We start from the raw sequence: 22,708 nt of genomic DNA, 5'->3' as shown, positions 1-22,708 counted from the left end.
ACGCGTGAGGAGTGTTTGTGGGTAAGGCATTTCGCTGATAATAGAAGTTTCAAGGCTGTGCCTGTGGCACAACGCCCAGAATTATTATGATACAATTTATCAGTACCCTGACACACTTTGTTGTACCATTTCTGTATGAAAGCATGTATGAGTGGGCAAGGTTTGCTCCGAGACTATTTCAGGATATCAGGTTCTTCGTAAGGAGATTAAAACTTAACGTTGGTAAAAACAACTGTAATGGGAGGGAGGTATTTTATGCTAACCAAGCTCAAATAAAAAGGAAAAAAACCTGGGCACTGCGGATTTCTGCTTAGAAAATTTATTTGTGAGCCAAAGATGTATGACGTTTCAGCCTCAATGGCCTTTCTCAAATGCAAATGGCATTTTCATTTGAGAAAGGCCCTTGAGGCCGAAACGTCATACATCTTTGGCTCACAAATAAATTTTCTAAGCAGAAATCCGCAGTGACCAGGCTTCTTCCTTTCTATTAGATATTGGAGTACCTCACAGAGATTCCTGAACCAGGAGCACCGGTATTTATTTCTTTTTGCGGAGTGCAGCATTACTCTACAAATAACCAAGCTCAAATAAAGCATATGTAGAGTTTATAGATTGTAATAGGGCAGTGCCACTATCTTCTGTAACCAAGACTATAAATACTGGGGTTGGTACTACCCCACCCCTGATCACGCTGGAGCCGTTTGCTAATGTGTCATCTCCTTGTGCACTCGCAATAAAGATTCCTTGATACTCACCGAATCAGTCTGCAGCTCTTGGTGCCCCTGGGGTACACCCCTGAGAAGGCTGCGGTCACAATCACATATTGTATCTTTTTTAAGCTTTACAAAGTATGCTTTGTAAACACACATTTCATTGATTTTATCTATTTGATATTAATGTGTTTTAGACAATCTGCACTATTGAGTCTTTTCTGCATTCCCTCAAGTTTAACCTATTGACCAGACTACACGGATCAAAAAACTGTCACAGTTTGGGATATAAGAAAAGGAAAAAAAGGGGGAGCACAGGTAGAGGGGTGAAATGGAACGAAATATGGTTCAGGTGTGTTAATCCCTGAAACAATGACGGTGGTGGTGTTAAAGTGTGTATTAACGCTTAACACTTACACGGCCTTGTGCAAATGCTGTCGCATCAAGGTATCTTTCGGTCTTCTCTCTGTCTTGTGTAGTTCTTCTCTGTCCGTCTGTGTACTTCTGCTCCTGGTTCTTTAATGCAGTGTCACCCTCGGAATAAACGAATGAACAGACAAAAATAGTTAAAATGTCTAAAGGAAAGAAACAGGGCTAAAAAGGCTGTATAACACTCACACGGGCACGTGTGAGTGCAGTCTTTGGGGAGGTTTCTTTAAACTTCAGCAAACAGCTTAGCCTCTCAAATAGGGATGAAATCTCTATTAAAACTGAATGGACAGTGAGAATGGGATAAATCGTTGTAACAGAGTACTAATACTCACACGGCCAAGTGTGAGCCCACACTTGGAATGGTATCTTTGTTGCTCCTGCTGCAGTCTTCAAACCATGGTCCAAAGGAAGTAAGAGTGATAAAATCCTGCCCCAGAATGGTAAGGATTGGTCTTCAACAAGGAGTATAGGTCAAAGTTGTATTTGAGACACACAGCACTCAGTTACACACTTTGAATTGAAGCCCAGGCCCCGTGTGAGTGTTATATAGCCTTTTTAGCCCTGTTTCTTTCCTTTAGACATTTTAACTATTTTTGTCTGTTCATTTTGTTCATTCCGAGGTTGACACTGCATTAAAGAACCAGGAGCAGAAGTACACAGATGGAGAGAGAAGAAGAACTACACAAGACAGAGAGGAAAAGACCGAAAGATACCTTGATGCGACAGCATTTGCACAAGGCCGTGTAAGTGTTAAGAGTTAATACACACTTTGACACCACCACCGTCATTGTTTCAGGGATCAACACACCTGAACCATATTTCGTTCCATTTCACCCCTCTACCTGTGCTCCCCCTTTTTCCTTTTCTTGTTTCCCTGTACAACTAAGGATCCTGGGTAGATCCTTTTTTGTTTTTTTTTGAGTCACAGGAGGAGACCGAGAAGCGGAGGGACACCTTATGAACTCCTAAGGTTTTAATCATACTTTTATTCCCTCCTACCCTTATCATATACAGAGGTAGCGCCCGGGTTGTCTCTTTCTACAGTTTGGGATATGCCATCTTGATTTGGGATAAATGTGAGTACCACCACCACCACCACATTGGCCTCACACTTCATCCAGAGTATACATATTGCGCTTTTGTGCGCTTTTCTTTTCTCGGCTATTTATTGCGCTCCCTCATGCTTGGGAAAATATGCCAAGTACTAATTACCATCTCTGGTACAGGGTTATTTTTTTTGGCTCAGTTATCCATTTTGTCATCATACTTCCTTTTCCTAGGTTTGGCGTGCTTCGATCCAAGGTGGTGCATATCTGTCATTCTTTAAGGAGCAATACATGCTTTTTTTAGTCATTATTTTAACATAGGTTTTAAGCAGTGGTTCTCTGGAGCTGAAGCCAATTAATTTCAGCACTGGCGAAACACTGCTAGCCGATACCGACACCTCCTTTTGGAGGTATGTATCTCAGCAAAGTTTAAAGATCCCGCGTCACACGGGCCAATAGAAAGCCGAACCAGATGATGTCACAGGTTCTTATTGGCTCGAAGGGCACGGGAGCTTTGAAACACTGCAAATACATGATCCCTGCTAGCAGGACATCCCCTACAGAGGCAAGTATCTCCGGAAGTAGGGGGTTCCCGCAGCTGAACTTAATGGGGTTCTGCTCCAGAGACCTTCTTCCATCCTATGTTTAGTGTTTTTCTTTTTTTTTAATGGTCAGCCTGGATTGTCACCTTAATATACATTTATTACAGTACAGTATGTGCACTTATGACATCATCATGACTGTCCTGCGGTTCCTTGGGTAGCAACTTTGCCCATGTGTACCATATTTTATAGAATATTAACAACACGATCGCCAAACCAGGAAAAACACAACCACTTGTAGAGTGAATCACTCCGCTACTTTCTCACAGCATTGTTCACAGAAATACAGTGTCTCAGGTTGCCAACAACCACCAGTTGACTTTATACAGGTATATAGTGTAACAGTCACAAAAAGCATATAACAGTGGGTTAAAAAAACAATTCCACCATTTACCCAGTATACTCCAAGGGTATGGCTATCGAGACTCTCTCACAGATGGTATTCAGTTCCTTATGCACTCTTTGTAATAAAGAGAAATCGAAATTTAGAAAACATTTAACAATGAAGGAAAGACACTTTAAAAAAGATTTTTTGAGGGTGACAATTGTGATTAGGCAGACGAACAAAAGGACGGGGCATTGTAATAGAGAAAGTACTATTTGAAGGAAACGCCCCCGACGAAGCTTTGACTAGCGAAACGCGTAGGGTGGCGCGGTTTCTTCAAACCAGAGGCGATACAAAGGATTTTGGAGTTTGCTGGCAATTTGCCATTTACTGACGCCACACTGTTTCGAGAAACCCAGAAGTGTGGAGACAAGGAGGACGCAGAGAGCCCTCCTATTGCCATCAGCACTCTACTGGCTCCTTATCCTTCGGGACTTTCCAACGTTTGGACAGCACAGCGGTGACATTGAACATCAATACCAATGCCCCTAAAAGTATGTCACCCTACAATAGAGGTAGGCGAGGGTGGGAAAGTACAGTGAAAAAAAAAAGTGGGTTAGAAATATGCACTTAGGCTGATCTTACCCAGGTCCAACACTGGGATATGGTATATCAGCTGGAGATCACAGCTCCTGTGGCAGTCTTGCTCCTTGCTGTGAACAGATGACCGGATTGCCGGTCTCACTGTTGGAGTGTCTGTCGCATAGTGCGTGATGTCAAGAGTGAAACCTATACTCCCAGCTCTGCCTATGGAGTGTTTCTTGCCAGTGTCTACCAAGCGATATAGCTATGTGTAATGTGTAATATGCAAAAATAATTTAGCCAGTTGCCTCACAGATAAGAAACCTCCCCCCTAGATATGGATAAAGATATGTATTTTAACACATCTCTGCACAAACACAAATACAAACATACCAAAAAGTTTTTTTTTTTTAAACCACACCAGCACATCAACCAGCTATTGTTTATTTAAGAAAACTAAAATAAATATTCATTAGCACAGAAAGTCTGATAAAAAAAAGGGATACCCTGAAAAAACTACTATACTGTGAGAACCTAAATGTCCAAATGCTGCAAGAATGTAAAACAAAATAATAATATTTATAGTGAAGACTTCTTAGTTAGGACATTGACAGCTTACCTACTGTAATACAGAGGGAGAGCACACCATATTTGATAATACACTCTAGGCACCTGGGCTCACATTAAAAAGTTAGACTACACCATTAAAAAAAACAAAAAAAACCAGATGGGTTTTTGCATACTCTGGTAGCTTTACAAAATATTAGACTGCTTACTCCTGTGAAGAGATCAATGATTTTGTTTTAGATTTGTCAAGTAATTCAGGAATTCAGGCTTTGGAATGAGAGAAACCAGAGTCCATGAAAACGTCAAGCTTCTGCTTTAAACCAATACTCTTCCTCAATACCATCATGAAAGATGGGCAAGGACAGATTTGTACTAGAAGTGTAGTCATTTACACCAGTGGCATTACCCAAGATTGCAGTATCCCCAATTATATTGTTTTAATGTTCCAAAAAATAAAGTAAAGCCAATTTATGGCTCTGTTTGTAATCTACAGCAAGACAGAATAGAGCCAAAATATACCATTTGAAACAGTTATAGTTTTAATAAGCTATGCCCCAGACCTCTGACGCTTTTCTCCATAGGAGAGTTGTTCAATTCTAATCTCCAACTGGGATGCGTCAAGTCTCTCCTTTGAATTTAGGGCCAGCATGTCAATAATAAGGCTGCACACTTCACTTGGCATGGACTTCTTATTCTTTAAAGGGATTTGCAGCTCAAAGTTGGGGTTCTCCAGAAGTGCTTCTCCCACAGATAGAAGATTCTTTCCTTGACATATGTATACCCCTAGGAATAAAATAAAAAAAAGTCTTCCATTAGCTAGGGAGACGGAGTGGCTTGGTGAGTAAAGACACTGACTTGACACTGAGATTGCTGCAGGGGAGCCTGGTTCAATTCCCGGTGTCGGCTCCTTGTGACCATGGGCAAGTCACTTTATCTCCCTGTGCCTCAGGCACCAAAAACATAGATTGTAAGCTCTACGGGGCAGGGACCTGTGCCTGCAAAATGTCTCTGTAAAGCGCTGCATAAAACTAGCAGCGCTATACAAGAACATGCTATTATTTTTATTAGCTACCCAATAAAAGTTGTCATTCAAAGTGTGTGCAGAAAAACAAAATTTTGATGTAGTGAATCATCATTCAAGAGCTCCATAGAGGAAATTAAAGTGATCTTTCAAATACTCCGTGTACAAAGCCTTCAAAACCAAATATAAATCTATGAAGAACGCCAACGTTGGTTCGATAATGAAACAATTAACAAGCTTGCTTAGAACCACCTATGCAAAATTTAAAAGAACCTGGGAGCCAAACAGAATATACATTCACGATTCTAGATTCCCTCCGTCCTGCATCCTTATCTAACCAGAGATTTCGCTGATCCCTTCCAGATGTTAATCTCTGAGTTTCCCAGATGTTAATCTCTGAGTTTCCCAGTCTCACTCTATATCCATTTGGCAAAGCGAACATGAACACTCTTTATAACTCCTTGTGTGGATTGATGTAACTTTCACTGCTGATTCTTCTATACTCTGTATTCACTGCATTTCAATGATTTGTAGGACACTGATCCATCTTTTCCCCTCCACCCCCTTCCCCCCCTGTACCTCCTTGCATCAGAAAATGCAATCCCCAGAATTAAACACAAAAATTAAAAATACATTGTTAACCATTTTAATACGTTCTTTCGATTAGGACATAAGGGAGCCCAAGCATCACTAAGTTTTTGCAACTTTTTAAAAAGGATGATTGGAAATAGTTTTATATACATGATTCATGAGAAAATGGTAAACCAAAAACAATAAGATTTAAAAATCTCAATTTTATTAGTCAAGATTAAAGATCTACCTACAACGGTACACATTTTGCTTTTTTGTTATTGTATTCCGGCTGTAGTAATGCAATGTTACTACTGCTGCCAAGTCTGGACACTGCTGCCAAGTCTGGACACTGCTGCACTATTTCAGCATTACAGGTTATCCTCACACACAATCTTTTAGCAACAGCTACAGTATGTGTATTTGTCCAGTGCCTGCACATGGACTTCTAAGGCAAGGAAACAGGACACTCACTTCATAGTTAATGGGCAAATTCATGCAGCTCCGATACGGGTCAACACACTCAATTTGGCAAATAACCCCCAATTAAAGACAATGGGAGTTTGCACCAGATCAGGCACATTCACCTGCAACAGAGCTTGATAAATGTTTTAAAGAGGTGCTATGGAGCAGTCTTTAATCTTAAATGTAACCAGGGAAAAAAAGTGCAATCCCAGTCAAACAGAAAACAAAAATGGAACAGTAACTGGCTTCCACAAAGAAATCCAACAATGGTAATAGCAAAGATTTGGCGGCATTCATTTTTGGGTTAAGAAGTTACAAGTTAAATTTCTTACAGGCACACTATCAATGTTTCTTCCATCCAGTCCTCAGAGAACCAATAAAGTTAAGGAGGATGGGTGAGGGGAACTTTGTCATGGTATTCAGCAAGTGCTTGTGCAGCCAGACAAAAGGGAGTAGTCAGAGGTAAATCAAACCTCTCCCACAATCAACTTCAAAATAATTTACAAATATCTAAGGGGAAAAAAATGTTTTGTTTTTTTTGCTCAACTCTGGTTACTGGACAACCTAGAATTAAAAACTTCTATAACTCCAAACTTAATAAAAAAAAAAAAAAGGACAAAACCATAGAAACCACCATTACATCCAGCTCAATACATTTGCCTTAAAGTTAGAGAACCTGATACGGGACATTTAAACTTGCAGGAGACACCGGCACTGATACGGAGACCTGTAACTCGGGAAGCAGGGAGTCCACGGCCCTGAAAGTAGTGCGGTTCAGCTCCGGAGACCCCCTGCTTCAAGCCTATATAAGAAAAATAAAATCAGCTTGATCGGATATTAGAGCAGTGCAGAGGGGACGCTTCCAGACTAGTGCGGCCAGGAAGGATTAACGCAGCCAATAGTCCCATTCAGAAGCAGGGTCCCTCACTGTGTTAATCTTTATGGGACAGTAGTGTACTAGGCTTTTGGGTATGGGGAAACTGCAGTCAAGCTTAGTAAGCCAAGATTGAGCTGCAGTTCTATTGCAGCAAGTGTTTATAAATCATGTTCCATCTGTAGTAGGAGGGGCCTTTTAGAGTACCACCTGCAGAATTAAATTTCCTGACCTACTCAAGCTAAGGATGGAGTAAACCCTACGGTGCACACTGCAATGGGAAACAGGAACATCAAATACGGCTATAATCCAGTACCTGAAATGTGAGGGGGATATTGGAGGCCGTTTAAAATTGTCTTTTTTTTTTTTTTAAAGTGGCGGAGGAAGGAGATTAGTCCTAATAATATATGGTAAATTGCCTGAACTGTATTTTTTGGGGGGAGGGGGATAACGACACCTATCCACCCCATTCGTTCCACCTATGGGCCTTTGTTTGGCTTAGCTGACCCCCAGTCGCTGATCCAATAGTGAAGCCCAGCATACAATCAGGCACCCATATCCAATTGCTCTTTAAAAGACTGGCTATTTGAGATCTTAGAGGTCAGCTTGTCTGAATACGTCATGGGACGTATACCAGAGGTGGTGTTTCAGATTGTGGCATGTTGCATTTTGCAATCACAATATTACAAGTTCAAGGTTTTTTTTTTTTTTTTTTAAATAATTTTTTAATAATTCTCATGACCTAGTACAGATACTGAAAATTATTTCAGTAAACTATCTCTATTAAAGAGAATTATACTGGTCAATGAAAGAGCGTTTCTTAAAAATCTTTGCAATTTCCCCAACCCACACAAGTCACAACACAAAAATAATGTTTTAAAACCACCACAAGTCTGGCTTGTATACCACTTAAGATACAAAGATCGGTAAAATGAACTTACCAAGCAGCTCTTTCTGTGAATCTGCGTCCCTGAACGTAATCATTTCAATCATAGCCCAAAAGAGAATCCCAAGGGAGAAGATGTCCGCTTTTGCAGTATAACGCCCTTCATAAACCTCTGGTGCCATGTAGAAATCAGAGCCACAGGCTGAGGAGAAGCGATGCTGATTCACATTCCCTTGGCAGACTTTACTAAGACCAAAATCTGCTACCTACCAACAGAAATTTAGAGGTTACTTATTGCCCTAGATAGGGAGAACCCATCCCTTGGATATAGAAGATCAACTAATCTCTTGCAATCTAGAAAAATTATAGAACTCAAATGATCAATTGGTTCGATTTAGTGAAGCTGGGGAATTATATTAAGTATAATAGAACAAGGGGATTGAGAATACTTAAAACTCCATCCTTTCAGACAGAGGTTTGTTTCTTACAGACAAAGTTTGGATGATACCATTTAATTTTTTTTTCTTCTTTATTAAAGAATTATATACAAGAAAAGTTTAAAAATAAATAAATGGAGAAAGCAGTGCTGACCAACTTGGAACACTTGAGGACCACAAAGGTACAAAATTAGAATCCAATTTTAAACTTAAGACAAAGTTACAGCCATTTTTAATAAAAACAGAAAATGTGTCAGGGTTAATGAACATAATCAGTAGAAAACAAGGTCTACAGATAAATGCTTACCACCCATCAAAATTTGGCACACCAACTTATTCATATATGGAGAAACTACCAAAAGATCACATACAGAGAAACAGTTCTAGCAAGTCACAAAAAGATGTATCTCAGTTCGCCGATAGACTTTCCAGGGGATCAGTTCTCAGATAATAGAAAAGCATCATATTCAGACATAACGTCCCCAATCCTGCCAATAGTACTTTGGATGCCTTGGTGGCGACATCCAGTCCACAATGCACCCACTATTCTTATTGCAATATTTACATCATTGTCCCGATTAACAATTGGTGCGGTTTACACCCTAGGACTTTAGTAGGCGAGCCCCTACTAAAGCCGCTCTCATTGCGGCAGTAGGGGCTCAGTGCCGAGCAGCAGCGCGCCTCAGCACGGGTCAGCGCCTAAGCGATGGCCATGCCCGAGGCCTAAGGACTTGGGCATGGTGCCTCGGTCCATGCTCCTGCTCTGCCTCGCCTGCAGAAGCTGGTGCTTTTTTGTGGCCTGACAGGTGAGGCAGTGAGCGCGCTTTGGGGGCGGGACGAAGGTGTGGCGGTGGGGCGGGGCTAGTCCCTCATCCCCATTGGATGTTTGTTGTCACGTGACCGCTCCTCCGCTCCCCTCAGCGCGTATATTTAAACTTGCCTGTCGCCTGCATTTCCACACTCCTCCGCACGCATGCGTAAGCGGCTCCTGAGGCTCGCGGTCCCACTAACTACTACAGCGCACGCCTGTGCGATCAAGCCCCGCCCACCCAGTTCCTCCGGTCCCAGTCCCTACCTTGTCGCTCACCTTTCTCCAGCGGTGCGCGACAGGTTTTCAGGCAGGCAGGGGAGTTTGAAATTGGCATTTGCGACGGAGGCTTGGCCACGCCCCCGCCGGCGGTTCAGCCAATGAGGGCGAACCAGCCGCGGGACGTCATGGCCACGCCCCCTCCCATCGCAAACGTTCCCTCTCCCCTCAGACCGCAGTCTAGCGCTGTGCATGCGCCGCCCCCCCGCCGGGCGCGTGTCACAGTGCAGACTGGGGACTCAGCCTAAAGCCGCGCTGATTACAGATGCAGGGGGTATAGAATGTCAAAAGGGGAGTGTTCTGTCTACTTTTTCCATTTCATTTCCTACTGAGTGCGAATAGCCATGCGGCTATTTGCACTCAACTGTGAATATCCACTGCCGACACGGCGGGTGACGTCACACGTCGCCACCGGCGAAAGTTATGTTTCGCCGGGCGGCAGGGACACGGGATTCTGGCAATTTGATTTGTTCAAGGGCCGTCACGTGACGAGACAGCCCTTGAAAAATAAAATTTTGCCTGCTTCCAGTTTCCGCGACGGCGCTCTGTCGCCGGCACTACACGCGCACGCGGCGGCAATGTATTTGTTTTCGGGCAGCGTTGCGTCGCCGGCACTATGAGCGCGGCCTTAGTTACGTTAACATTATATGAAGTTTAGTGTGTAAACAAACTGTAACCAAGTAGAGATCAACTATTTATATGGGGGGGGGGGGGGGGGGGAGGAGAGTAACAAGCCTGCAAAGATAAAAACAAATGAATGGGATTTGAAAATGAGAAATATATACAGTACCTCCATTGATTCTCACCTTGATACATACACCCCACAGGCTGCCTTTACTATGCTCCTACACCCGCCTCCTCCTTAAGGGGTTGAATCATGTGCCCCACCATTTCCCCACCCAATGAGGACACACCTTGAGCTCGGGCCCGGCGGGTCCCTGCGACACCAGCACGTTGTCCGGCTTCAGGTCCCGGTGCACGATGTGGTGCCGGTGCAAGAAAGCCAGGGCGCTGCCCAGCTGCTGCATACAGCTCCGGTGCAGCCGGCAGTCCGGGGCCCGAGACAGCAGGTAATCGTTGAGGTTTCCCCCGTCGCAATACTCCATGACGAACCACAGGAAGCAGGAGCCCGCCCCCGCCGGGGCTCTGCGCCCTTTCAGGCAAGTCTCTACAAGCTGAAGGTGGCCGCCGGTCTCCCGGTGATGGCGGCGGCTGACGGGCTGGAGGGTGCCCGCGCCGGGCCCGCTCTGCAGCAAGCACTCTTCCAACCGGATCACGTTACGGTGCCGGCTCTGCACACTCCTCAGGGCCCAGAACTCCTGCAGGGCCAATTCCACCGTCTCCGGTACGCTGCACCGCATCCTCTTCACCGCCACCCGCAGGCCGGTCTCGGACACCGCCGCCTCATACACCACCCCGTAGCTGCCCCGGCCCACCTCCCGCACCAAGCGGTACTTGGGAGGCTGCTCCGCAGCCATCGCTTCCGCGGGAGAGGAAGCCTTCAACACAAAATGAAACCCTCCTTCCCTTAACGGTGGGGAGATATTGAACCGGGGGAATGAACGAATCTGTGGTGATTTTACGCGGTTTGTGCGTATGGGGGAAGCCGCAAAACCCGTGGCGCAGCACAAAATTCAAACGGTGGGCGGAAAGCTGTTTTTAAATCCCGCCCACCTGCTCTAACTCCTCCCCCTCGCTGTCAGAAGCACGCTTTCTGATTGGTCAGAGCATGTGTTTGGCGCCAAAATGAGTGGTCTGAGTGAACTTGAACACAATCACTTCCCCAGAGGGGGGGGGGTGTCTCTCCTTGGGCCTCACTTTCAATGTGCAGACCCTCCATAGAGGCCTAAGTAAACTAAGGGCTCTGCCAGGGTGGCCCTGAGAGGGCGGTCGCACTCACGCTGGCCGCTATGAAACACATTGAGGCAATGTGTGTGGCCAGCGTGGGCGAGTGCCTGCGCCATGCTTGGCGCTTAGCCAGGGTTGCCACCTTCGACTGACAGCCAACCCGGAGATTTTTTTAAAATGACACTGTTGCCATGACAACGGGGCGCCATACAACGTCACGCGGCGTCAAGTTGCCATGACAACGTGGCACCGCATCACGTCATGACATGTGGCATCTCATTGTCATGGCAACGGGAATCACGTAATGCTGTTACGTCGCGTGACGTTCCCGTTGGCATGGCAACGCAGCGCCATTTTACATCGCGCAGCCTTATTGACAGTAGTTGTAGGGGGAGATGCCGAAGACATTGCTGTTGCAGGTACGGTTGCTGCGTTAATGGTATATGGAATTCTATATTACCTTATGTAATTTCTATTATTTATAACCATCGCTGATGACAATCTCACAAAACTTCACGTTTGTGGAAAGCATCTTGAATCACTAGTGGCGGTAGCAGCAGCAGCAATACATTGCCACAAGTTGCATACACACACATATACAGTGTGTGTGTGTGTGTGTGTGTGTGTGTGTGTGTGTGTGTGTGTGTGTGTGTGTGTGTATATATATATATATATTAAAGTGACAGAAAGTATAGACAGCGCCCTTCACACACTACACCTAAATTGCTGCAGCCCTGACAGATGTGGCAAGTATTGCACCAGGCAGATATGCCCAATAAACAGTAGTGTGAAAATAACTAAATGTATTCTGGCAGGAAAAACTAAAAATGACTATTTAATAAAAACAAAAAAGCAAAAAGAAGTGTGCATAACATATAAAAATAGAATAAAAAATTTAAAAAAACCAATAAAAAAGATATATTGCCAATGATTGTAAGTAAAAATGACACTGAGTGTCACTGGGACTTAACTAAAAAATGCAAAAATAAAAATGGGTTCATGTGATAAGCAATGAAAAAAAATTCAATACACGAATATGAGCTCATAAATGCAGTGAATATTAAAAATACTTAAGTCCACATGTGTCCATGATAAGTTGATTTGCAAAAGGTCCAGGCTGCTTCTTCTTGGGCTCACCGAACTCCCACAGTACCTATTAGAGAAAAAGAGAAAAGAAGCGCCCGATCCTTGTATAAAATCAGATAAACAAAGTTTTAATATCTCATGGACAAGACAAATGCACACTTACAATTTGTCTGATAAAATAAAGCATGTTATGGGACCTGCCCATGCACCAACTGAGGACTCCTCGGTCTCTTCTTTGTGTGTGAGTGTCAGTATTGCCTCCAAAAAGGATGTTGCTGTCAGCTGCTGTCTCCAGGGGAGTAATCCTTAGTGTTTGGGAGCATTCAATCTCCACATGCGGCCGCATTAGCCTTTCTTCTCACACTTGAAACCGGAAAATAATCTTCAGGCAAGTCCTTACCTCCTCACGCTGGTGCTGGGAGCTGCCCTGTCACCATAGGTTCACTGCCAGATATCCCTACGCGTTTCTTCCGACTGCGGATTTCATCAGGATTTTCATCCGCAGAGTCGGAAGAAACGCGTAGGGATATCTGGCAGTGAACCTATGGTGTCAGGGCAGCTCCCAGCACCAGCGTGAGGAGGCAAGGACTTGCCTGAAGATTATTTTCCGGTTTCAAGTGTGTGAAGAAAGGCTAATGGCGGCCGCATGTGGAGATTGAATGCTCCCAAACACTAAGGATTACTCCCCTGGAGACAGCAGCTGACAGCAACATCCTTTTTGGAGGCAATACTGACACTCACACACAAAGAAGAGACCGAGGAGTCCTCAGTTGGTGCATGGGCAGGTCCCATAACATGCTTTATTTTATCAGACAAATTGTAAGTGTGCATTTGTCTTGTCCATGAGATATTAAAACTTTGTTTATCTGATTTTATACAAGGATCGGGCGCTTTTCTCTTTTTCTCTAATATATGTGTGTGTGTGTGTGTGTGTGTGTGTGTGCGTGCGTGCGTGCGTGCGTGCGTGCGCGCGCGCGCGCACACACACACACACACATATACATACACACACACACACACTATAAATAAATATAAATATATATTTATATACATCCCAGTGCACCTTAGTAATAAATAAACAGACTTGAAGCAGGGGAACAGGCACTTGAAGCAGCAGCCCGAGCAGCAGGAGGAGGAGGAGCCAGAGAGGATGGAGTGACAGTGTGATTCAGTGAGCACTGAGCAGCGTGGCATCGCCATGCAGGGCAGGACAGGAACCGGTGAGTGACCTGTAGCTGGCTGTAGTGGAGACAAAGAAAGTCAAGGAGGACTTGACTTCCGAATTGGGGGTACTTGGGAGCGCTCAGCAACCACAGCCATCCAATCCTCTGCCGCCCGGCTCCTGTCATTGACGTCAGCGCACCACTGCTCACTGCCGTCCAGACCACCCGCCCACCCGGAGATTTCAGGGACAAACCCGTAGCCCGGAGAAAGGGATGCCAAACCCGAAGTCTCCGGGTGAAACCCGGAGAGGTGGCAACCCCGCGCTTAGCTGATGCAGAGCAAGCAAATTTGAATTTGCCGCCCGCAAGCGCGTCACGTGAGCGGTTGGCCCAACGAGGGCGAACTAGCTCCGTGACGTCGTGGACGCGCCCCCAGACACGCGCGCACCTTAGCCGGGCACAAATCGCCCCCGGCCGAGCAGGGCGCGTGACGTCAATGCGCACAGGCGCCAGCGCGCCCGCTCCCTGCTGGCCGCAGCCTAAGGGCAATGGCATGTTTAAGAATTCAAGAGTAACTGATCTGACAAGTTCAAGTGTCTTTTTATATATATTTTTTTGTTTTAAGTTGTATAACTTCCATAATAAATAAATGCTTTGGGTGGGTGTTGAAAGACAATTCTCAAATCTGCAGTTACAGTATGTTGTTTTGTTTTTGTGGATTTTGATTTTAAAGTACTTAGATGTATGTTACATTTTGAGCTCTTGGCTGGGAGGCAGAGTTTTCGGTACGGTGTTTATGCAGAAGATCTGAAAGGTTATTAAGTTAGCATAACTTTTTAATTTCACCCCTCCCTCTAATGCCTTGCTGTCTCTTGTCCCCTCTTCCCCACCTTAATCTCTCCTCCATCATGCCATGCTCCTCTTTGTACTCTCTCCTCCCCTCTCTTTGCATTCCCTGCCTTAGGCTTTGGTCCCGCTGCGTCCGGCGGCGTGCGCGGCCGCACGGCCGCGGGCCACCAGCTCCTTTCCTCCAGTCTGGAGGTCCCCGCTTGCTCCTTCCAACGTGGTTGACTGCGTGCTGTGACGCGTCAGCCGGCCGATGCTGCAAGCTTCTGGTGATCAGAAGCGCTGACGCGTCACGTGGTGCGGCAGTCAGCCAATGAGGATGGGAGGGAGTCGGCTACGGGATGGAGGGAGGCGGCTACCCTCTCCCTGTGTTTGCTGAGGGGGTGACGGGGCACAGATCCACTCACTGTCTCTCCCCGGCTATGGTTTGTGGGGAGCTGCAGAGACGGAGGTGGGGGGGAGGGGGCTGTGACATCCGCGGGACCACACAGCTTGGAGAGGGACATTACCCCCTGTCATGGCCGCGACACATTTGGCCACGCCCCCCACGCTGAAAAAAGTCAGCTGCAGACCGCAGATCGCGGTGCAGTGACTTGCACGCGCCGCCGGCAAGCAAGGCAGCTGTGTGCAGCGGGGCCTCAGCCTTAGGCTGCGGCCAGGCAGGGAGAGAGTGCGCTGGCTCTCATGTGCGATGACGTCATGCACTCCTACTCGGCCGGGTGATTTGTGGCCGGCTAGGTGCGTGCGTGGGGGGCATATCGGGGGGTGCGGCCAAGACGTCACGGAGCTGAGGGTGAACCGCTCACGTGACGCGCGAGGGAGCGGCAGATTCAAATTTGCTTGCTTCGGCAAGCAGCTAAGCGCCGCGCAGGCGCTCGCTCACACTGGCCACAAACATTGCAGCAATGAGTTTCATCGCGGCCAGCATGAGCCCGTCCTCTCAGCGCCACCCTGGACGAGGCCTTCTGCTGAGTCCCCGCTGGCGCTGACCGTGCTCATGTTTGAGCGTGGTGACGTCACCAACGCTTCAAGCATGAGCGTTTTGTTCTCCTGTCCTGCAAATTTTTTAGAGCAGGAACGGAGGACGTGGCTATTAAGGGAGGGGGCGTGTCATTGGCTGGATCGGGGCTTTGTGTGTGTACAGTATCTGTGTGTCCATTCTCTCTCCCCCTCCCCTTCCCTCTCTCCCCCCTTCTCTCCTTTCTCCCCTTCTCTCCCCCCCTTCGCATCTCTACGTTCCCCGCCAACCCCCCCTTCGCATAATTGCACCTTGTGTTTCCCTGTGGGTCTGTCATTTTATCCTACTGTACTGTATTACAGTTTTCTTGTTTTTTTTGTTTGTTTGTTTTTTCACACCAGTTTTACTCTCATTACACCCTCTACCCACTGAATGTGGGCTGCTGCCTACACACACTATTTTTCCCTCACGCTTCTTCTTGCAGAAACTGTGACTCACATGTCCCACATTTTAAAGCCCAAATCCCTACAGTAGCTACAGGTACTGAAATTGCAATTAGGAGAAATCACTTGCTCTTGTAACAGCATTACAATCATGTCATGCTTTTTGTTAAGCCTGCAAACTCTGAGTAGTACATGCCATAGCTGTCCGCTCCCCCCCCCCCTTCCACCTCTCTCCGCTCTGCACTGCCACTCTCTCCCCATTGGTCAGAGCAGGGTCTGAGCTCCGAAGTCAAACTCCCTTGTCTACCCAAGCAACAAGCTTTGGAGAGTGTACGTGCCCGCGCTTGAGCAGGGACGTGACAATTCACATTGCAGGAACTAAACTCAGCAAGCACTGCGCGCTCCACGCTTGCGTGGACGCAGCCTTACTGTGTCTGCTACTCTCCGTGCACACTACACTGCCTCCTCTCCTACTTATCTCATCTGTCTCCGCTCCTTGCTGTCTCTGTTTCCTCCTATTGACCTTGCTGTCTCTTTCCCCCTCTTTGCACTCCCTCCTACCCGATGTGTGCACTGCTCTCCATTCCCTCCTCATCCCTCTGTCTCCTCTCCTTGCTGTCTCTCTCTGTCCTCCCCTCCTTTCAGTCTCTCTGTTTCCTCTTCCCTCCTTGCTATCTTTCCTCTTTTTTCATTCTCCTCCCTTCTTTACACTCTATGCCTTACTTACTGTGTCTGCTCCTCTCTGTGCACATTACACTCCCTCCTCTCCTAGTCATCTGTTTCCTCCTTGTAGTGTCTCTGTTTCCTCCTTCTACTCATCTTGCTGTCTTTCCTCACCCATGTTCACACTGCTCTCTGCTGTCTCTGTCTCCTCTCCCCTCCTTTCTATCTCCCCACCCTGCTCCATCATGCCATGCTCCTCTTTACATTCTCTCCACCACTCTCATTTCACTCTCTGTCAAACTACACTTCCTCCTCTCTTACTCATCTCATCTGTCCCCTCCTATCCTTGCTGTTTCCACTCTCATTAAAATCCCCTTCCCAGTGTTTCCTGGGTGAGTGAGAGGTCGATCAATCTATCACAGAGGGGGATATAGGTATGCATGTGTAAAATGTCCTTATTTCCCTTTCTTCTATTAACCCAGCACCACAGTACCCAGCATTCTGGTCTCAGCACATAAAAAGAAACGTTTATTTTGAAGATAAATACTCACATACAAAAATAGTACAAAGTGTCAGTGACGTTCCAAATAAGTCATTCTATTCTTAAAGATAGTTGCATAGTTTTCTGTTTGAGTGGAATCCTTGTATTTGATCTTAATATCATGATAAAACTTCTCTCCATCATCTCCTGGTGTTAACCCGTCTCTCTCACATACTTCTGGTGTAATCCCTCTGTCCTCCCCTCTTCCTAGCTAGCCTGCTAGATATTTATTCAGATAATATCCCTTAGTCAGCTCTTCCTATCACTAATTCTATTGCCTTTCCGTTTCAATTCAATCCTTCAGTCAGTGTAGCTCAGCAGCTACAATGTATTCTTATATTACTAAGGTAACAGAATCTATTGTTACAGGTTGTGGCTCAAACTGCTGGGGACATTGGTAACAAATTATCACCAACAGGAAAGTGTTGCACAGATCTTGCACTGCTGGGGAGGTGGCTAAACCTGCTATAGAAATCACAGGATGCTCAGTGTATTAAAACTCATTCAAAATGGCGTTGAGTTGAATTAAAAAAAAAGTAGTAAGTATTATCTAATACTACAGAACTGATTTATTTAAAAAACGTAGGATATTGCTGGGATTGGACCTTTAATATGCGTTCTTCTCAAGGAGGTCTTCTTTCTACCCCCTTTGTGTCTAAAGCCCTCTGCCGCCTTAAATCTTTCTCACTGACTGCCCCGCACCTCTGGAATGCCCTTCTCCTCAATACCCGACTAGCACCCTCTCTATCCACCTTTAAGACCCACCTTAAGACACATTTGCTTAAAGCTGCAGTTCAGTCAATATCCTGCATGTTTGTTTTTTTTAATAAATCAGTTCTGTAGTAAGAAAAAATACTTTTAGCATTTTCTGTTTTTAAAAAAACAACTTTGAAAGACCAATTTTCTTGTATTCTATTTTAACAGCCATTTGCTAAGGCACTGCCCCTTCATGTCCTGTCACAAGCTCTGGCACACCCCTTTGTCAGCCCTGCCCTCCCTCTAGCACTTGTCAGTTCAGGATTGCTCATGAATATTCATGAGCTTCCACTGCCAGTCAAGCAGATTATAAACAAATGCCAGCTTTTAATATGTCACCAAATTTCGACCTATCAATACATGGAAAACGAATTGAGCTGCAGCTATACAGTTCTTTAGGTAATTAGAGATTGCACACATGAAATTATTGAAGTAAAAAAATAAATGTAAAAAAAAAAAGACTGAACTGCAGCTTTAAAGAAGCATAAGAATAGCACTGTGGATAATCCTGGACACATGATACATAAAGCTTGGCCACCTGCAGACGCACTTACTAGAATTCCCTCCTACTGTCTCTGTACGTTCTCCCTACCTACAGTACCAATTAGACTGTAAGCTCCTCGGAGCAGGGACTCCTCTTCCTTAATGTTACTTTTATGTCTGAAGCACTTATTCCCATGACCTGTTATTTATATTATTTGTTATTTATATGATTACAACATGTATTACTACTGTGAAGCGCTATGTACATTTATGGCGCTATATAAATAAAGACATACAATACAATACCAGATAAGGTCCTTCAGCTTCAAAATGATATCATATGACAAGGAACTGCCCACGCCTCCATACAGAGAATAACCTAATATGGCATGTCTTCTGGAAAAGAAGATCCAACCTAATGCCATAGCTTTTTCCGATTGCATCAGCTCTAACCTGTGACGACTCAGGAGATTCCTTCCCCTCCTTGTCCCTCTCTCCCATCTCCTGTTGCCCCTTCTACTCCTTGCCACTCCTCTCCTTTGCCTTCCACCTCTCTCCCCTTGCCGCAGCGCGTTCCCCGCAGGTCTCGCATACCCACGCGGTCCCTGAGTCCCTCCTATGATCCTCCCCGCTCCCTCTCTCCCGCGGTGCCCGCATTACCTTCCCCTGTGGTGGCATCCGTTCCGTTGCCTCCTCCCTGCGTGGTGCCCGCGGTGCAGCGTTCCGCACGCCTGGTGACGCGTCCGGTGCGTGCGCTCCCTCAGCCCACGAAGGGCACGCGCACACGCTCCTCCGCTGGTCTCCCTGACCCCCCTGCTCCCTCCTCTCTGCCTCTGCATGCCGTCTCGCGGTCGCAGGTCACGCGCGCGTTTCCCTTCTCTGGGCTTCGTGCTCCCCCTGCGTCCTTCCCTTGCTCCGTGCGGTCCCTCTCTGTGTTGCAACCTGTGCGCGCGCATCCCCAGCTTACAGAGGGCGCGCGCACATACTCTTCTTATCCTGTTCCCCATGTCTCCGCCTCCCAAGCCATCCAGGCCATTCCCCTGACTGTCCCTACTGTCTCCTCCTCTTCTCTCCCTGTCCTATCCCTGTCGTCTCCCACTTCTCTCTCTACTCCTCCCCTCTCTCCTATTGGTATGCCCTCCTTTATAACCCCTGTCTGTCCACTTCTTCCTCGCTCTGCATAGTTCCTGTTTCCCTGTGTGTACCTGACCTATGCTGTGCTCCCTCTGTGTTCCTGTTGTTTCCTGCTCCTGTGTTATCTTGGATTTCCCTGGCTTTGACCCCTGCTTGTCCTGGACTACTCTGCTCTCTGGTATCCCTTTGAACCCTGCTACGCATTCTACTTCGCTTACCTCTGGCTTCCTAGGACCTGGCTTATACTCTGACGATTCTAACCTCTGGACTCCTGAACATTGGCACACGGACACGGCTACTCCTACGGACATCCCCAAGCGTTGCAAGTATAACTAACAACTCTTCCAACAGGCCCAGCAACGCCATACCACACTCCGGGCTTGCTCCCACTGCTGTGGGTGTGTGGTATCATACCGTTCCCACCTCAGTACTGGGGTCTAGCCAGGTCTGCGGGCATACAGGCGTGACATTATGCAGAGCCCAACAAACGCAGACCCCCTGAGGTGGGTACAGTGGTGGAGATAATTATTCCTCTGGAAACCTTACAATTCGTTAGTACCCAGCTGTCCACTGTCTCCCAGCAATTGACTAATGTTTCCCTTCGAGAAAGCCCTCCGGCTTCAACGCCACCAGTGGCTACTTCCCACGCCAGCCCTGGCCCATGGATTCCTTCTCCGAATCACTATGATGGAGACCCCCTCAACTGTTTCTTAAACCAATGTGAGGTGCAGTTTGAAATGTCCCCCTCCCTGTTTCCTACTGGTCGTACTAAAATTGCATACATATACGCTCTGCTCACCGGAGACGCTCTCGCTTGGGCCTCTCCCCTACGGGAGCGCAAATGCAAGATAACGCAAGATTACCCGTTGTTCAGACGTGAATTTCAACTTGTGTTTGATACTCCCTCTTCCATATTACTCAGGGCCAAAGATCATCTGCCAAATACGCCATCGAATTCCGTACAGTGGCCGCCGAAGTACAATGGAATGATGAAGCTCTCGCCGCCACGTACTGGAACGGACTCTGATACGTTAAAAGACGATCTGGCTACTCATGCCCGGCCTACGTCCCTAGAGGAGTTAATCACCCTGAGCATACGCATGGATCAGCGTGCGCAGGAGCGACGGCACGAAAGACACTGTTCTTGTTCTTCCCCTGTTGTTTCTCACAGGTCGCCCACTACTCCTCTCCTGGCCCTGGAGGCAACCGGAACCTATGCAGGTCGGCAGTCAACAACTCCAGGCAACCGAGAGAGCGCGGCGTCGCCAGAACAGGCTGTGTTTCTATTGTGCTTCCCCGGAACATCGTCTCCAGAATTGTCCCCTGAAGCCGGGAAACGGGTACACCCAGTAAAGGTAGAGGGGCTTCTACTGGGTACTGTCTCTCCTAACCCCTCTCCTTCCGAAGCTCTCCCAAAGAAGTTTATGCTTCCAGCCACCTTGGAGGGTCCCAACCTTGTCGTAAAGGTTGAAGCGTTCATCGATTCAGGACCGGGCGGTAATTTCCTGGACCAGCAGTTCGCATTGGAGAATCAAATTCCCATGGTCAGAAGGAAGAGCCCTATTGGCCTTGAGGCCATCGACGGACGACCGCTCCAGCTGGCCTTCATCATTTGGGAGTCTATTCCTCTTACCTTGACCCTGGCTGATGGTCACAAGGAGGTAATTGTCTTTGACGTGTTCCAATCCCCTTCCGTACAAATTATTTTAGGATTGCCTTGGCTTCAACTCCACAATCCGCGCATTGATTGGTCCGGTACTCTGCCTATCCAGTGGCCCTCGTCCGCAGATGCTATGTCAGCGGATCCTCCCGTGGTTGTGCTTGCCGGTCTGGATTCCGTACCTGCCGATCGTATGGCCCTGCCTGCTGTGTACCATGAGTACTTGGACGTGTTCAACAAGGTACAAGCAGAGGTTCTCCCTCCCCACTGTCCGTACGATTGCCCTGTCGACCTCATCCCTGGGAATGTCCTGCCGAAGTCTAAGTCTTATCCACTCTCCATCCCGGAGACCGAGGTCATGACTACTTATATTCAGGAAAATCTGGTAAAGGGATTCATCCGCAACTCTACCTCTCCTGCCGGGGCTAGCTTCTTCTTTGTGAAGAAGAAGGATGGATCACTGAGGCCATGCATCGACTTCCGCGGACTCAATAAGATCACGGTGAAAAACTGGTATCCTCTTCCGCTCATTTCTGAACTGTTCGACCGTCTCCAAGGGGCCTCTATCTTCTCAAAACTTGACTTAAGGAGTGCCTATAATCTCATTCGTATAAGGGAAGGAGACGAGTGGAAAACAGCGTTTAACACACATTCTGGACATTATGAATATCTTGTTATGCTTTTTGGGCTATGTAACGCCCCGGCCGTGTTTCAGGAATTTATGAATGACATCTTCCGTGATGTATTGAGAACTTTTGTCATTGTCTATCTAGACGACATTCTTATTTTTTCTAAAAATCTGGAGGAACACATTCAACATACCAAACTTGTGCTCTCCAGGCTTCGTTCTAATCGTCTTTATGCCAAGATGGAGAAATGTCTGTTTCACCAGGCTTCCACGGCCTTCCTAGGCTATATCATCTCCAGCCAAGGTTTTTCCATGGACCCAGAGAAGTTGAAGGTGGTTCTCGACTGGCCACTCCCTAATTCACTCAAGGCTGTGCAACGTTTCTTGGCTTTGCCAATTATTACAGGAAGTTTGTCAAAAAAAATTCTTCTATTGCTCTTCCCATCACCGCCTTGACCAAAAAGGGCGCCGACGTCTCATCCTGGTCACCTGAGGCCATTTCAGCCTTTGAAATTCTCAAGAAGGCGTTCGTGTCTGCTCCCATCCTTCGTCATCCGGATACCTCCCTCCCCTTTACTTTGGAGGTTGACGCCTCAGATGTAGGAGCTGGCGCAGTTCTTTCCCAGAGGACTTCTCCCCAAGAGAAACTCCATCCTTGTGGGGTTTTTTTCACGGAAATTCTCAGCAGCAGAAAGGAATTATGATGTCGGTAATCGCGAACTTTTGGCCATCAAGTTGGCTCTCCAAGAATGGAGACACCTTTTGGAGGGTTCCAAAGAACCAATCGCTATTTTCACTGACCACAAAAATTTGTTATATATTGAGGGGGCTCGTCGCCTAGGCTCCCGCCAAGCTCGCTGGTCACTCTTCTTTTCCCGCTTCAACTACACCATCT

At 46.7% G+C, this 22,708-nt stretch overlaps 1 protein-coding gene across 2 annotated transcripts in view; it reads right to left on the bottom strand.

Moving 5' to 3' along the window:
* The window catches only part of LOC142493918 (serine/threonine-protein kinase PDIK1L-like), a 58,526-nt gene extending 47,244 nt beyond the window's left edge, over positions 1 to 11,282 (bottom strand). Inside the window, exons 1-3 of one of the 2 annotated variants that reach the window (XM_075598656.1) lie at positions 10,519 to 11,281; positions 8,136 to 8,346; positions 4,786 to 5,047 (exon numbers count right to left, since the gene is read on the bottom strand). In XM_075598656.1, coding sequence (XP_075454771.1) covers positions 4,812 to 5,047; positions 8,136 to 8,346; positions 10,519 to 11,082 — 1,011 coding nt within the window. In that variant the 5' untranslated portion in view covers positions 11,083 to 11,281 and the 3' untranslated portion in view covers positions 4,786 to 4,811. Of the gene's footprint in view, positions 1 to 4,785; positions 5,048 to 8,135; positions 8,347 to 10,518 lie in introns of those variants that run through there. The other variant, XM_075598655.1, reaches the window with a different exon arrangement.
* Between the last annotated feature and the right edge of the window lie 11,426 nt (positions 11,283 to 22,708).

This window comes from Ascaphus truei, chromosome 4 (assembly GCF_040206685.1).
Source record: "Ascaphus truei isolate aAscTru1 chromosome 4, aAscTru1.hap1, whole genome shotgun sequence".
Classification (NCBI taxonomy): domain Eukaryota; kingdom Metazoa; phylum Chordata; class Amphibia; order Anura; family Ascaphidae; genus Ascaphus; species Ascaphus truei.
This window is presented reverse-complemented; position numbering and strand designations above follow the sequence as displayed.